The sequence below is a fragment of the Amia ocellicauda genome, chromosome 9, assembly GCF_036373705.1.
Source record: "Amia ocellicauda isolate fAmiCal2 chromosome 9, fAmiCal2.hap1, whole genome shotgun sequence".
Lineage (NCBI taxonomy): Eukaryota > Metazoa > Chordata > Actinopteri > Amiiformes > Amiidae > Amia > Amia ocellicauda.
In genome coordinates this window covers 477,450-494,988 of record NC_089858.1, presented here as the reverse complement: position 1 = coordinate 494,988, position 17,539 = coordinate 477,450, and the positions used below count along the sequence as shown (strand labels likewise).

General features: G+C 44.5%; 1 protein-coding gene across 1 annotated transcript in view; it reads right to left on the bottom strand.

Annotated features, from left to right (window-relative positions):
* The window catches only part of pappaa (pregnancy-associated plasma protein A, pappalysin 1a), a 168,395-nt gene that overhangs the window by 13,052 nt on the left and 137,804 nt on the right, over positions 1–17,539 (bottom strand). Inside the window, exons 20-21 of the mRNA XM_066712607.1 lie at positions 16,399–16,470; positions 13,936–14,034 (exon numbers count right to left, since the gene is read on the bottom strand). Coding sequence (XP_066568704.1) covers positions 13,936–14,034; positions 16,399–16,470 — 171 coding nt within the window. The remainder of the gene's footprint in view (positions 1–13,935; positions 14,035–16,398; positions 16,471–17,539) is intronic.

Sequence of the window (17,539 nt, the reverse complement as noted above, 5' to 3'; positions counted from 1 at the left end):
AAAGAAGCTGTTAAAACCAAACTGCAGAAAACATCTCTTATTTAGACCCAACAAAACATTGTTCCTCACTTTGCACAGTGGGGAAGTCAGAACAAATAAAAACAAACTGACCAGACTCATAAAAGTGTGTCACTGTTAAACTGAACACATACTGCTACTATAACAAGTATGCTTCTAAATTATTTGACATTACTTAGGGACGTATTTGCTGGAACGTCTGCTTTTATGAAGATTATCTGTTAAAGAAAATGACGGCTTAGTTATTTTAAGAGAGTGGCCTCTTTCACACATACATGTTAGTGGAAAAGAGAGAAGTGGGTTACCTTGCGGTGTGTGTGTGAAGTGAAACAGAGGAACGCTGGAACACCCTGACGATGTGTTGCCGAGGTCAAAGGGTCACAACCCTGCTGCCAAACAAAGTCTCTTATTGAGAGGAGACCTGGGCCGCCCCGGCCACTGTGTAAACTGCGCAAACTTGCTTTCCTGTTTAGAATGACTCACGTGGAAAAACACCAGCGCACAGCTGCCCTGTGTGAGGGTCCCTGAGACCAGGCCATGCCAAGAGGGTGGAGAGGAGGCGTGCGCTGGCACTACAGAACGAGCCTGTGGGGGAGAGCGTGGAGCGGCTTCACATCACATGACCAGTGACACCTTGTGAAAAGCAGTGTGGGCCAGACCTTCCCTGACAGACAACAGCGCGAGTGTATTCTAGTCAAGGTTTGAAGTCTTGAAAGCCACAAACAGCAATACATCCTGGAGCAGGGTGTGGATGGAAACCTGATCCCAAATGGGGCAAGCAAGGGCTCAGACGCAAAGTACACCATCTCTGTGTTTACTGGCTCTGCCAGAGACAGGGCATCACTGCACAAACATTTGCCTTTCCTCCCTTTCCTTTCTCCCCTCCCTAACATTTGCAAACTCACTCACTTCAGCGCCCCCCCGCCCCACGTGCCAGCGCTGTGTGTGAACAGCCGGCAACCCTTTTTATTTAAAACAAACAAACAAACAAGATACCCCTCCTTCAGCGCAAGAGGAATTCCTTTGTAAACATCTGTGAAGGACTCCTTTGTAGATCTAATAGGACTGTGTACCCTCGCGCCTGCCAACAGCTTTTAGTTATTAGAGGATCCCATCATGACCTGACTGCACGTCTGCTTTCCTTGTTCAAAGTGGTGCAAAAGAATAATACAAGGTCATTCATCCATAACTTCAAAACACTCAATCAAAAACCCAGATAAGAAAGTAAAACAAACTGTGGAGGAGGAAAAATGCTTTTGCTTCCTTCCTAATCGTCGCAGAAAGAAGTCATAGCATTTGCGTGCCTGGACTTTTTTTTTTCTTTCTTTCTTCTGATCTAATCTCTTGTACATTGGCCATTACTTGTGTTTCTCAGTTCTCCTGTGAAAGACACCATGAGGCGAGCTCTGGCCAAAGAGGAGGCCGAATCACTCGGGACGCATGCAGGACGGCATGTTTCCCATAATCCTGCGGAGGGCTGTTGTGGAAAAGTATGCCAGATATTTGCTTCACAGAAAGAAAAAAACAAAACAAAAAACTAAAACAAACTAAATGTGTATTTCTTCTTTCCAGCGATAAAATCACTGTACTCCCTGGTAGAGTCCCTGCTTCTTAACTAGGCCAGAGGAAACACCAGCGGTTTATTAACTAATTATTCTTTTAACGTCATCACATGAATAGCGTACTTATCCTCAGCCCGATACACACATTGTGTTGCTTTTTCCTTGTGGTTTTCCAGAAGGACAAATCTGAAAAAAGCCTTGTATTCATATTGTGTTATATTTATATGTTTATATTGTATAATATTCTTGCTAAAGCACTGCACAGTCACTGAATCCACACACATCATTGCGTGGCACACAATGTAGTAACAGTGGAGTTTGCTTGGCTCCTGTGTTTGGAGGTGCGTTTTATTTGCTGTTTTTTTTAACACAGATTAATGGTGTCCTCGAATACTCAGGTTAAAGCTCAAGACATGCCAAACAAAGATCTGCTCCCATGGGATCCTGACAACAGCAGTCTCGTAAGTACAGGAGAGAAGGGCACAGGTTGTTTATATTAAGGTTTAAAAAGTAATTAGTGTAAATCAACACAAGACAGTATGTGAAAGATTTAGTGCAAGACCACACAGCTCAGAGATTAATCACGGCAGACAATAGTGCCATTATTACAAATTAAACTATTTATTTGCTATTGCAGCTAATCTGTAACTTTGTGCCTCCCTCTTTATATATTGATGCATTTGCTTTTGTTCTTAATTTATATATATATTAACTCCACAAAAACCTGTGTGGTCGAGGAAAACACATCTCTTGTCTGAGTAACTTGTGCCTGCCAGACTATGCCGTGATTTCCCTTGTTTGTGATTGTGTGAATTTTGATAAAAAAACATTAATAAATATGCCAGACAGTGTATGCTAACAGCATAACAATACTGTCTCATTGAGGGAAAATGTGTGTGTGAGAGAGAGAGAGAGAGAGAGAGAGAGAAAGAGAGAGAGAGATGTGTCGGTGGTTTTGAACCCTTTGATTGTACTGGAAAACAAACTGTGGATGTGATGGCAACCCTCGCTGGCTCAGATAGGAGGCGGAGCCGAGTGTCTGACCGTTGTTTTTTTCACATTCATCCCACTTAGTCTTCCTTTGTTTAGTTTTTAGTTTTTCTTGAGGTATGTTGATTGGAAATATCAGAACCTGAAGCGTGTCAGAGAACGAGGGAGTAGCAGCTGCTGATGTAGTAAAAATCCCACCGCAGATACGGAAACATATTTAGAACATAATGCCGTCTGGGTTTGACGAGTGTCCTTCTGACCAGCGATTTATTCCAGGGCAAGAGCTTGTTCCAGCGAGAATGTTAATTGGGTGAGCCAAGCCAATAACAAAGCCCTTTACAGAAGCAAAATCCTTGAATGGAATTGAACTGTCGAGTTGTGCAAGTGAACTGTGTGAGTTTGGAGATCTCCGATGCAGCTTCAGAATGGTTTCATTTCTATGCCCAGACAAAGTTACTCATCTGCTGTTGTTCCTGACCAAAGAGTCACAATCTATGTACCAAACTCTTCTCTATTTACCATTTGCTCTGTGTTCAATAGAGAATGTGTTTGTGTGTTTGTCCAAAGGGAAATAAAGTAGCAATGCTGAGCTACAGGATGACCTGGTTCTTTTAAGAAAAGGCTGCTAAGCACCAATAAAAGATGTTCTGCACGGCCTTCTGACTTTTCTTAGTAACCGATAATATCATGGGCGTCCTGATCTCATCACACAGTTATCATCAGGCCTGGCATCACCTGCACTACACACATGAAATAGGGCTTGCTTTGTACCACTTTTTTTCTAATATATTAAGTTTCGCTCAAACTTCACAACTCTCTCATGGACATGAAATATCAGGCACTGTTTTCTTTTATCTGGCAACTGATTAATCAAATTATGATTGGTTATTTTAGAGTAATTTTCAAAATCTTTCTTAAATCCAGACTATTTCCAGGGAAATTACTTTGAAAATGCCAGCTCAAATACTCGCTTCAACAGCTGCCAGAAGAGGATGCCTGAAAGTTGTGTTATTATTCAGGGGCTTTAGTCCCATGTGATCAGACATCAGGTTTACAAATACACACGTAACCGTTACTGGCAATGAGAAGGAGCTTTAGTTAAACAAGGCTAAACACAGGCGCTCTCAGCCAGCATTTGTTTGATCATCAATGGGGCAATTGTCAGTGACTCCACTGTAGGGACCTGTGTATAAACTCTGCTCTCTAGATATATGAGGAGAGGGAGATTATTTTACAGAGATGTCTATATCATGACTGACTCTAAACAGTGGGGGCAAAAGTATATCAGCCTTAGCGCTACAGCAGTTTAGCCATCCTTTTTTCAGTGAATGATGTTCTCTACACCATCTCCCTTGGCTGTAAGACTTGTACTCTACCCAGAACCCATACGATAAACTTCACCATGAAGGTAACTACACAGACTGGAAGGTTTCTGAGTTGCGATGGCTAAATATTATTGTCTTTGTCACCAAAGCCTTTTTTGGGAAGCTCCTGGTGGTGTCCGTGTGTCAGAGGTCTGACAAAGTGCGCGTGATTTCCTCCCTTCAGTGCTGAGAAATTGCTCCCGATGACCCGACAGTCTTTCATCTCCGCGCTTTCACAGCCTGTTCATCGAGTTCAGCTCCTCTGTTGCTCTGCTGGCAGCAGATATGTGCTCTGACATAGAGGTGCTTATTCCACACTCAAGCGCAGATGGCAGCTGTGCCGTTAGACAGAGGAGCGCAATGTTGTCTAATTGTGAATCATGGTTTGTTTAATGTTTTACAAATTCCTCTGTGGCGCTTATGAATTAGGTCAGGATCAATGGTAATCGATGATGATGTCATTTCCATTGATGTCAGAGTGACCTATTTTGGAGTGAGACAGAGGCAGAGCCCTAATGCTCTCGAGTGGGAATGCAGCGTTAAAGAAACTTTGACAAACATGAAAATGTATCTTGAGTAATGTACTTGCTGTCTCCCTAGTGGGAATTAGGGCTGGCAGGGGGCACTGTTTGTTTGCAGACCACATGGTCAGAGTTTGCTCAAGAAACTAAGACTTCTGTAGGGTGTTTAAGTTCTCTGTGCTGAAACCACCCTAAGCTAAATGATCGCCATCTGTTTCCACAACTGCACTGAACTGCACACAACTGGAGTGACAGCTGGATAGATTACAGTCCCTGCGATGGAGCGGTTTCTTTATAATGACCCTGCGTTCAAACTGCGCATAGACTGCGATGATCTAATCGCTTGGCACGCCTTCGGGTTTCTCCTACTGTATGAGACTCCCTGTTTTTTTATTTGAGAGGGCAACCCGTCAGCCGTCACCGTGGCCTGGTCAGCCGAGGCACTGTGCGCATGATGAACTGATGAACAGGCTCGATCGAACATGGACGCCTTTCTGATCTGCATGGCAGGCCAGCGCTGCAGGACAGAGAGTCTACATCTACACACAGAAGAGTATAAACACGCGCACACATATACACAAACACACAAACACACGCTCTGCAGGGATAAATCAAAGGACGCAATCCAAGTGGGCTTGTCTGGGGGGAATAAGCGCTGCAGAGCAGAGGGACGTGTCTCCTAGATGAGAGCAACGGCCATGAGACTGACACTGTCTCCGAGTGCAGGGCAGCGTGGCTCTCTGTGAGGAGGAGGGTGGCGTCCGGAGTCAGGGCTATGCTGGGGAGGACTGGGCTGTGTCCGTCCCTGACAAACACACTTTGCTCTCTTGGGTCCGAGTGCTTGAAAGGTGCCAGAGGACAGCATGCACGTGAGCTGGTACGAGCTACCGTGTGCTCAGAATTCATATCATGGGTAACTCAATGTGACCCTGAACATAGTTAAGCCCTTAGTGGGATGCTGGTCTGATGGCAGGGGTTGAGAGCTGAGCCTCTGAGGTCACAGGACGACCCAAGGTAAACCCAGAATCTCAGAAGAGTGAAAGTGCGGTGCACGAAGCCCTCCGGCCGGCCAGTCCCGTCTGCTCCGTCTCTGAAAGGTAGCCTTTTAACGGGCAGCAGTGAGAGTGGAGAGCATTTGGTAGCATTAGCAGGCTGGCCTCCCTGTAATGCGCAGAGCCTCCACCGGGCCCTGCATGATTAATGTCAGCTCTGCTCAGACTTGGTGGGTATTTTTATATCTTCAGAGTAAAAAATGAGCTGTGGATTGAAAAAGAGGGGCGAGAGGGGAACGGAAGTCAGACTCATTTGTCACAAAGGTTTACATCCATGGGAGGATTCGGGGTAGAGGCAATACAGGGTAGCATTTCTCTGTGCCGCTTTTGTGTTGTTTCTTTGCGTCCACGTTTGTATTGTGTGCCGGCACTGGACCACAATGCACCTCTCTGACACGCAGCAGAGCCTCTCAATGTCACAAATACCACAACGACACACAACTGCGATATCTCCTTCAAGGCTGTAATCATTTCTCCACTAATGAGCAGCTACTGCTACGACTGTGGCTTTTTGCAGCTCTTTTCCACTCCGAGATACTGTGTCCTAATAACTTCCAAGAAAAAGGAGGAATAAACATCTCAGACGGGAAGAGAACCTTTTTAATCTAGCCGAAACCACATTTTTCATAAGTTATAAAAAGCACAAAATCAGTCCTGATGTAATACATAAAAGTGCTGTAATTAAAAATTCACAAAATATGATTTTTCCACAATTAACATACGTCTGACATCTGATTCATATTCAGAGCTTACATTTCACCAGCAGGAAATTGAAACTGGTAAAGATAGATGCTGAGCTAGACAGATGCCTCTAAGGTCAATTAAAACACAGTCAATATTGTAGTGTATTTTAGTCACCGATAAAGCAGGACATGCTGGCGCTGGTAAAAGGGTTAAAAATATAAATGAGTAAAGTAAGCCATTTATTAAACACAGACAGATCTATATATGTATATATATATTCCTTCAAAAAAAAAATCCATTGAAAAGCAGAAATTTGTTGGACCTGAGGTCAGAATTTCCACCCCAGCTCTCAGCAAGTGATTTACATTTATGATTTTGAAACTGCTGCGCTAGTAGACACTAAAAGACATTTATTTTTATGCCTCTAAGTGGCCTCTTAGTTGTCTTCCTGTCAATATGGTCTTCCAGCTGCCTATTTATCATTTATTTATTGTGAGATTTAAAATACGTTTGGGCACCCCCTCCAGAGGGCCACGGCAGTGTAGCTGATGGCAGAGAGATCCAAAACTAGGCTTTTTAGTTCCTTATCCATCATGTCAGTTTAAAATAAAATGCAGATGAGATGCAGTGCAGTGATGGGGCTCAGGGGCCGGGTCCAAGCCCTGAAGGTTTCAATCAGTCGCTTTGCAAACGTTTAACAAATACATACATATGTACTCTCAAAAACCGTCATGACCGTCTCTAATAAGGCTTTTCCCTCACTGACAGTAAAACAGGGTTCGTTAAGCACGCCTACTGTCTGTCCGAGTCTTGGTTGGAATTGAGAAATATGACGAGTGTTTCGACAGCAGCACACACAACATGTTTCTACGCTGAAGATGTCTGTGGTGCTACACGTATGTGGCATTCACTGAAAATGCTGCTTTCCAATCGGGAGGACATGAAGTGATGCAACACGATGTAAGATCTCCGCAGGGCTCTTGGCCAGCTGCCCAAGCAACTCCTCAATCAACATTTTCGAGCAATTTTGGGTGAAGTCTTGGTTTTGGTCTCTTGAACTATGCAGACGGGTAATTGTTAGAAAACGTCACCTTCAAATTTCTGTTTCAGCAGCTGCCAGCAGATTTGTTTCCTTAAATTGATTTGCGTTGCATCACTTTTATTTATTTTTTAAGATGTTTTAAGGGATTTTAAACCACTCCAGATACATCCACTTTTCCAAAAAAGTCCAACAAAACAAATGACTAAACTTTGAACTGCATATTCAAAAGGTCTATAAGCAAATGATCTTGAAAATATCTCATCCGTCAGGAGGATTGCCCTCAGATTCAGCTTTCTTTCTTTATTTCCCATGAATAGTGTGGCTCCAGCACTGTGCCTGCTCAGCCACTTTCTGAACGAGTCACTAATCTTGGCTAGAGCTACGAGAAGCGAGAGACCGATGAGGATGCTCCTGTATTTTTTTGCAGAATGTGATCTCTCTGAGCTGCGTGAGTCACCCTGTAATACATTTTGTATTGTAAATCGCCAGCGGTTCCTTGGAACCATCCCTACGTTTTCGTCTGTGTGGTTTTGATCACTTTTTCAAACCTGAGGAGGGGTGTGATGTGTTAAATGAGAATATGAGCGCAGTCAGAGCAGGACGTGTTGATGGATGTGCATGGCCTGGCGTCTGCTGGGACAGTCCAGTGTGGATAGTGAAGGTCCTGCTATCTCTGCAGGCTAGGGCATGTCTCCTAACGTCACAGTTAACCTATTGACTCACACTAATGTTCGGGAGCTTCAGTCTGTGTTACGTCAAGATAAAAACACTTTCTTTTCATGCTCTGTTACTCTCATGCTGGAATTGTTTACCACAAGCAAGCCTCCCTGTAGACACTGAGTGGAGTGCCTGGGTTGTGCTTCTGCATCTTTCCTCTTCCATAAATGTACCTCAGGTCTTGACCAGTGCCGTGAATGCTGGGCAGACGGGTGATGACAGATGCCATGTTTTGGAAGAAGGTTCTTATGGGGTGTGGGTTATTTTTTTCAGGACAATAGTAATACTGCAGTTTCTGTGCCTCTGTAGGAAGACGCGGTGCTAATATGTCCGCTACTCTGAGTCACAGAGAGGAAACTATGTGAGAAATGTCAAGGACAGTGATCCCTGACCCCTGAAGCCCCTGTGATGAAGGAGCACACACAGCAGGGCGCTGAGCAAAGAAAACGTATTGCAGCTTCAGTATGAGAAAATATCGAGCATTGTATTTAATCATCTATACATTTTAAAACACAGAAAAACACTCTTCTTACTATTACTATTACTATTTAACACCTTCATTAAAGGAGTGATTTTATAAAATCAAGTTTTAAAAGAAAACAAAATTCTACTGGAAAATGAACGCATTGAAGAACCGAGCCAAGCTCTCCGTCAGGACGATCAGTGTCTAAACAAGAGGCTGTTATTCTTAGTGCTCAACAGATGTTATGAGTGAAGTTTCGGGAGAGCGTCATATTTAGTATTTTCCTGTTATTTCAGTCCTTAATTTTGGCATTTGCTTTTATGCGTGTTCTGCACACTTCACTTGCCACTGCTCCTGCTTAGATCATGAATTAACATGCTCAATAAACATGCGGGCAGAGATCTGAGAAGCAGAACACAGCGAATAGGCTTCAGAGCACTGTGTGACTTCTAGGCTGTGTGGAGTCTGGAGCTATGTTGGTGGCAACAGTTACGAAACACTGGAAAAAGCCACGCAAGAAGAATGTCATCCAGTGCAGTATAGGATGCAATCTATAGTAAGTGAGAAAAATGACAGGGAAATGCAGTCACATACTGTTCCTCTGAGGATTGAGAAACAGTGGGGGTGCGTTTCAAGTTCCTGCCGTTCCCTCAGACTGGAAGCCCTGTTATCCCCCTGCAATGATGTGATGTTTGCTCTCCAAACACAAGTCTTTTGTGGAGGGCAGAGGCAGGTCAGGGAGCAACTCATAAAAAACACTTTTGACTCCTTCGGCAGTGACAGGCAGAAAGCAGACCTTCCCCATTCCTCGCCAGGGTGTCAGGGGGCGCGCTGCCAAACACGCTTTGCTAACGTCCAAAAAGCTATCAGGCCTTGTCTGGTTCTGATAAACAAACAGAGCAATGGCTCGGTCACCCAGCCTCTGTCAGGATCACAGGAATAGTTTTGATCTGAATAATCAGCCTAAATCTCTGCCACAAGTACAGGAAGACTAATTAAATGGATTAAACACATATTTATAAAGTCCGCATCCAATTTCAAAACATTTCACTTATATACCATTAAACAGCCCGTCATGCATCCTCTGTAACATTGATGACATCAGTTCTGCCCTGACTGGGAGGCGAGCCCGCGCTGGACTCCCACAGCGGAGATTAATAGCTGGGATCAGTGCAGATGCGGCTCTGGAGGCCTGGCTGTACAGGAGATGCCTGTTGACAGTGATGGTGCCAGTGGGTTTGCCAGTTTGTGCCCATTGTTAAACTTTCTGAGGCTTGATGTTTATTTTGACACTTATGTAACGTTTCTTGCACTTTAAATGTAGTTTAATGCTGGTTAAACACCATTCCTCCTCACAATTTAGGAACCCAAGAATCACAATCGCATCCTCTGGACCGATCCACTCGCCTCAGCAGTGCAGGACCACAGGACTCACAGCCACAGTGCTACACTGGGACTTGTCAGCTCTGCTTTGAAAACATTTAAGCAAACCCCAAATAATAATAATAATAATAATAATAATAATAATAATAATAATAATAATAATAATAATAATAAAAACGGATCTCAACAGCAATGCCCCTCCAGAGTTACGTCATTCTGCCGAAGCCAACCTAGAGATCTAGCTCTTGACACAAGGGGCTGCTAGTTTGAATAATTTACAGTGTTTTGCAAGCGAAATGTCCTAGTGACTGTTAAGTAGTCACAAATCGTTGTGTAACACGCAGCACCAATAAACTGCTACCACATTTTTTTGCCAAAATGTTTGTGTAACATCTCCAGAGACCAGGATGAATTGGTGTGAGTGACAGTTTTCCTTTTTTCACCCTGATTGAGCAAGAACTGGGGCCAGTACATTTGTTTGTTTTACATCAATATTTTCTGCTTTGCCTTTTGAACCAAACCAACAAACGTTTACGGAGATGCAACTGTACACTGGAGAGACTATAATGGGGCTCGGCTATAAGAGAGAAGGATCCCAAAGGGCAGAGAGCTACAAGACCCTAGTCTTAAAACACTGGAGATGGGTGAACCTTAGATATCGTCCCACTCTCCACAGAGACTCCCTGTATTCTGCTCTAATTGACTGCTCAAGTTAACCCTTTCAACCTCCTTGTGTGTGGTGTGTGTTGGGGTTTCTCTGTGCACTGGTGTGTGTGGCGCGTGTTGGGGTTTCTCTGTGGGCTCTGGCTCGACTCTGCGGATGTCAGCACTGTGTTTACACGCCTCACGCCTGATGCCAGGCCATCTCTGTGCTCATTTTCCAGTGGGAACCCCCTTCCCAGCCATCCTTTCCGAATTAGCTCTTTTCTACTTAAACGGATAAAATGGATTTGGGGTGTATTTTACTGCTCTGTGCCGAGTTTTATTATAACACGCTCACGCTGAGCATCTGGATCAATTCCATGAAAAGGAAAACAATAGAGGTCTGCCATTTCAGTAGCTAATTGTAATAACTGGATTTATTTATTTATGTATGTTTATGTGTTTACTTTTGAGTGCTATTAACGCCCCCCACACACACACACTACGAGCACCTTCTCTAGACAGGCTGTTTAACCGGCCCCTGATCTCCAGACCGGTCCCAACGCAGTCCACACTAAGACACAGGCACAGTTTGCTTACATGAGGGAGGATGTTCAATTTTGTTTTATTATTTGCTTAGGTAATCCTGTGGTGTGAAATAACTCATGGCTCCCAGTTTATATGTTCCTATATGATTTATGACTCTATTTAATTTTTAACAGTCAGTCAAATGCAGTTACAAGATGTTTCACAACATGTTGTGTATTCCACCGGGAGCACGGCGAGAGCCAAGGAAAACGTTTGACGGTCTTCTTGGTTACACGAAACCTGGCCCTGCCCCTTTTCCACCAGCATGGGCACGGAGGTGCTGGAGTCCCTTAACCGCTTGGCTGCCACGGACAGAAGTCATATTGTCGTCTTGGAGAGCGAGCCTGCCCAATTTTACACAGGTTTCACCAGTGCATGACAACCTAACAATCACACAACCCAGCAGGCCATGTGGTCACTTCTTTTTAAAGAGGTGCCGTCTGCTCTCAGGTATTGAACTGAATTTCCACGTCCTTCTGGTGGTTTCTCTTGTTTTAACCCTTGCATAGCTCTCCTGGGATACTGTTTTGCTACACAGTAAAGCTTCTTCAATCCAGATGCGAAATCTTTCAGGGGAGATATTTCGGCTGCAGGTTCACTAGCTGGGAGTCTAATGTCGTTTCTGAGCCCAGTTTCTCGCTCTCAGTTGCTGCAGTATTAAAATAGTTCTATATATATCTATAGATAACGTTGTTTGACTACGCTAAGCGTCTTTAGGCTGATCTGAAGTCAGGCTTTCTCCTGCTCTCTCCCACAGTCTTGCCTGTGATCTCATCCTCTACGCAGGGACAGGATTCCCTTCAAAGGGCTTCATCAGAAAACAGAGCACTGAGCACTGAGCACAGAGGGAAGTATCAGTAATTATCTGTAAGATGGATCTTCTCTGTCACCTTCTAAATTGATGATTAATAAATATTGAAAGATTGCAAATCTATTTGTTTTCTGTTATTATTGAAGGGGATTAAAATCTCAGGAACATGTGGTTAGGGGGGGTTTGTGGATCTTGATGCAGGCTCCCCCTGTCAGTGGGATGGTGTGGATTTCTCTGGACACACGGGCTCAGATCCCCAGGGCTCCTCCATGTCACCAGTGTGCCAGTGGACCTGAGCAGAGATGCTCTGGTGTCTGGCTCCGAGGCCTGCCTGCTGGAGGCAGAGTGGGCTGCTTATTCAGGCATGGTGGGACCGCAGGGGCACAGCGGGAATGTAATCACTCCTGCCCTGGATACTTAGACACTTGTCAGCTATCCTTGCAAAGCTCAGTGCTGATCAGGAGTGGCCGCTGGCTGCCGTGATGTCAATGTGCGCCACATCTCCGCCGCACCGCTTTGACAGTGAAAGGCGGCACGCAACACTGCCCGGCTCAGATAACACATCGGCCATTTATATGTGTACATAAGAGGGACCATCACCCCATTCAGTCTGCAGTGAAAACAAAATACTGCGAGGCTGATGACAGCTTTAATAATTCCCCCTCCTGGGGTCAAATGCTGAATGTGCGTCGCGTGTCAGCAGGGCGCCAGGAAGGTCAGCAGGAAGAGCCAAGTTGTAGAGTCCTGCCTGGTCATCAAACCGACACAGTCAGCAGACCGGGCTGGAGATGGGTGCAGTGCACTGGGTTCGACACAATTCACTCAAATTCACTCACATTACCTTGACATCAAGTGACGGATGAAAAGAGGTCAGTGCCAGTTATGAAATAAAGGCAAGTGACGCTTTGAAATGTCTTCTTTTTAAAATGAGGTAAAACATATAAAAATCTGATCTCAGCCATTACAAACTACAGAGCAAAAAAAAACGTTTCCAAAGCAAACGGCTCGTGTCAGAATATCAAAAGGGCCTCGACAGACTTAAACACAACAGTGTTTAAAATACAGAAACGATACCCAAATCACATGGAAACAAAGCTGTAGGAAACACGTTCCATATAAACACGCTGGACTGTCGAGGTCTGTCTCGGCTCTGGGGCGATGGGTCTGTGGCACTCGAGTCTGGAACAGGAGCTTCAAATGGTTATAACGGCCTAAATGTGCCCTCAGTCTCCTCTTGATCAAAGGGCTTTGCAGCAGCTTTGACGCTGTCATAAAACTGCTAATTTTCATAAAATATTACAGCTTTTAGCCCGATCGCGTTCTGCCAGTCCAGCAGCTGCAGAATGGAAAGCCCATAAAACATGAAACACAATCAAGACTATTTCCATTGTTCTGTTTCCCTTTCTCTTTGTGTGTGTTTGTGTGTTTGTCTCAGATTGCTTGACTGCTTTATTAAAATAATCGTAAATACATATAGGTTTCCGTGAGCTCATGCCACCTAATTACTTAGAGAACATACAGGAGTGGCTGAATTCAGTCTAAAAATAGCAGGTGAGAAAACGACATGCTGTGCAAAGTGCAGTGGGAATCGGAGCTGCTCAAAGTGTACGTGTGAAGCTGGACACTACAGGCCATGTGGAGCCGGACACAGAGGGACTCTATCAGGTTCGAGTACGAGTAGAAGCTCACAGTCTGTCTTTCTGCCTTTCTGAAGCTTTTGGCACAGTTTCTCACTGGGTAGCGGTTTTATTCTTGAAAGCAATAACACTCCACAGCCCCCTACACAACAAAGCCAACACCAAGGGACAGAGAAGGGTTGCTTCCAGTGCGCCACTGAAAGGCATTATATGAATGAGGCTATATAAAAATACAATAAATAAACTTCTACGACACCAATATGCCACCAATGAGCTGAACCACATGAAGAGCAGCCCCCCCAAACTGTCTCCTGGTTTAAACAGAGGCTCGGCTGGAAGAGGGGCAGTTGTACTCAGACAGATAAAGAGCAGAGCACACATCACTGTGGGCTCTTGGGCTGCTGCCACCAGGCAGGGACTCCGTATTGAAGAGTTGATAGGAAGAAAGAAATGGCAATTACCTTTTTAGTCTTCACAGTGGAGTGGCAGCAGTCTCCTCCGTCGTATTTGCAGAAAGCGCGGTTATTGATGGCATCACAGTAATTGTCCCCCATGAAGGGCTGCAGAAGAGAATGACATTATAAGGGGCTGTGGAATCTGCTCTCTGATTGGCTTATGACCAGTGTTCATTATACAGGAAGATGATTATATAGGGGGTAGGTAAATACACACAATCCAATTCATCCAATGATATTTACATTTTAAACTACGGGGGGGGGGGCAACATGTATAAAACACACACACACACACGGATCAACGGTTACTCAAAGGAGTCAAAAGTTATGTCTAACTTGGATCAGCTAAACACACACAGACACACACACACACGCACACCATATAGAAACACACAGGTCTGTTGCATTTTCTTTGGTCCTGGGAAAACTGAGTTTGCTCTCCAGTGGATCGAAGAGGCCTCTGTTAATGGGGGAACGGACGGCCTATTAAATGTATGTGTCCCTATTGGGAATTACTACACATTTCCATTTAGGCGAACACACTAAGGTTACCCCCAGCACCTGCATGCTTTTACCAGATCAACCCACCTTCACCCTAACCTATAGAGCTGCTGGACTGAGTGGTTCACTCACCAAGTCTGGGTCAGGCATAATGGGTCCAATTTATTTCAGACCCAGAGTAACTATAAAGTACATATCGCTGCAGATATAATGCGTATCTTCCCTTCTTGCCTTTATGTCTGGCTCAGTGGGGATCTCAGTGTGCTTAATCAGGGAGTAGTGATAGGAGTGAGGAAAAACAGGGCTAAGAGCACAGGCCAGATTCAGCCCCACATATCTGAAAATAATAAGTATTCAATAAGAACAATTGTACATCATTATACAGCTAGTTATACTCAAACAGTACCCAAGAGCCGTCGTTTTAATATAAAAGAGTAAGCACCAATCTCTAAAACTTCCATGGCCATGACTGCTTTATCTGACTGTATGACACACTGAGAGCAGCAGCTCTGTGGGATGTTGTCTCTGTATTACTGCGCTCTTGGTTAGTTTCTATAAGGACGTCACTTACACGCCTGGTAACCCTCTGACCCCGAGACCGGCAGAGGTTAACAGAGGTCAGGCATCCAGGATATATTCACACACTAGGGGTCAGGCTTATCAAAGTGTTTACACTGAAGCATTATGGGGCATGGAATAGGAAGACAGTGTTACATACTGTACAACAACCCCCCAAAAAAACAAAACACCAAAAAGCAGTATCTCTTATAGATTGGTAGATAGGTGCTTCAGTATACTTCAATTACACCTGACTGTCAGTCTCCCTTACGCTAAGAAAACAGAGGCCACAGCATAAAAGAAAATAAATAAATAAGTAAGAACAAAAACATCCCTGGTGTCCTTTTAGTGACAGCAAACAATACAGCTGTCTAATTCAATTGTGGAGGTTTTATCTGAGCTGCATCTCATCAAACCAAATTTGGATCGACCAGTTCCTAGATGTTGCCCCTGTTCCGGGGAACAGTTCAAAAGAAACAGTAATGCCTGTAGGCAGTAGGCCACGAGGTTCCCTGAAAAGCACCAGAAAAAACAAACCCCGAACCAAACCAAACAAAAGCTCCAGTTTAAAGCCAACTGTCAGTTTACATGAGTCGTATTAAACCTGATCCGAATGTGTACAAGCAACACGGGGACTGGGGGGAGGGAGACAACATGTCCCAGCTCTGTCTTCATAATGGGTTTAAAACTCAACAATCATTTCACAACGAGTGAGAGAGACAACAGTCACAACATTTTGATAGGCAGATACAGATTGGGATGTGCTTTGAAAGGACGGTTTCATAGGAATGACCGGGGAGAACTGAAATGAATGTCTCATGTCAGTAACAGTAAGGACAGATGTAGGTGTCTGTCCAAAAGCAGAGCTGGAAAAGCTAATAAAATTACAAGGCAATAGAGAAAATGTAAATTGAGAAAGGAAAGAAGGCAATGGTCCACTTTAGTGTCAAGTTCACGGCTGAGCAGTGCGGTCCAGACCAAAACAATATGCAAGGACGTGTATTTGATAATAAACAGGACTACCATCGCGCAGAGCGATGGCTTCTGTGTTTCAACAGGAACGCCCCACTGACGGCCTCTGTAAAGGAATGCACACCTTACAACACCAAGGACTTTAAACCTTTAAATGCGATGGGAGTGCAGCGGTTCTGTGCATGAGGTGAGGGGTGGGTGGGTGGGGGGGAGGGGGGGTTGTGTTGGGTTGGAGGCCGGGCGCCGATGGATCATAAACAGTCAACACATGGATCATGATACAGGAAAAACTGCAACATGTACCTTTAACTGCTTTCTAGTAATATTAGCTTCCACCCAAAAAGTAAAGTAAGTAAAGTAAGTGCTCTCCCATCCCAGCTGTGAGCTGCAGGCATTCGTATCTCATATACAGTGAGTGCTGCAGCCAAGCAGTCTTACCTCGCAGCCTTTGATGCAGTGAAGCGCCTCTGGGTGTGGATACCACTTCAGTCCCATTGTACAGACAATGCTCTGTGAGGAGAAACAGGGAGGAAAGAAGCAAATGGCAGGTAAACAGTACAAAAACTAACAAAAAATCAAACCAAACACAAATATGATTGCAAACAAAGGTCTCCTGTGGAGCTTGGGAGCCAATCCCAACTATTAAAGGTAATCCAAGAAGCATCCGCCAGGAAAATATTTCATTTTTCCTTGTTCTGTGTGCACAATCATGTTTTTCTAGCTGAGCCCGCAAAGAGATAAACAAAGTCACATGGTTTGTCTGCTGGAAGGTGAGTCACAGCAAACACACGATGAAAGGAATGCTTCAAAATGTTATAAACTCTCACTGCCAGGCCCTTTCTTCCTGTGCCAGGGGATTGTTTTGCCTGCTTGCGAAAGACGGGAGAAAAAAAATATTCAAACACTACACCTTGCATAACTTCAGCTGTGCAGCAAGTTCCTTTGATATCGCTGTTGTTTTTCTACTTTGCAATCCTCACATGTGAAGAGGTATTTCTTATTTAGATAAATGTAGATATATATTTTAATTCGACACATTGCGTGACTAAAAAGCCAAGTGGGGGTGTGAGGGTTTCTACAAAAAACAGGCCAGTCGAAAGTCCAATTAGGCTTTTTTCCCCGGCACCGGTGAGAAAGCTGGAGGGTACTGGGTATGTTTTTGTTTAGCTCTCGCACATCCTGGTGATGTGGCTTGAGCGCCAGCACGAGAGTCCAGCACACACAACAGTCTCATCAGCTCGCGCATGAACCGCTCACTGGACAGGGAAGCACAATCCAGGGACATGTGGCCAAACACTCGTTCACATACGTTCAGAGAAGAGGGTCACTGGGGAAGATCGAACGAATGAAAGAGGTTAGAGGGAGGCTTTTCCAAAAACCACAAATCCCTGCAGAAGACAGTGACCTTAATAAAAGCGTATTGTTTGAACTCGCATGCCTTGGCAAAGCTGTCTGCTGAACACTGTTCTTGTGTAGCTTGTTATCGCTCATAGGCTTTTAAGTATCATTATCAGTCCCTGCTGTAACAATGTGTGTTAGTGAGAGTACCTGCTTCTCTTCACTGCCACAAAGCTGTTGA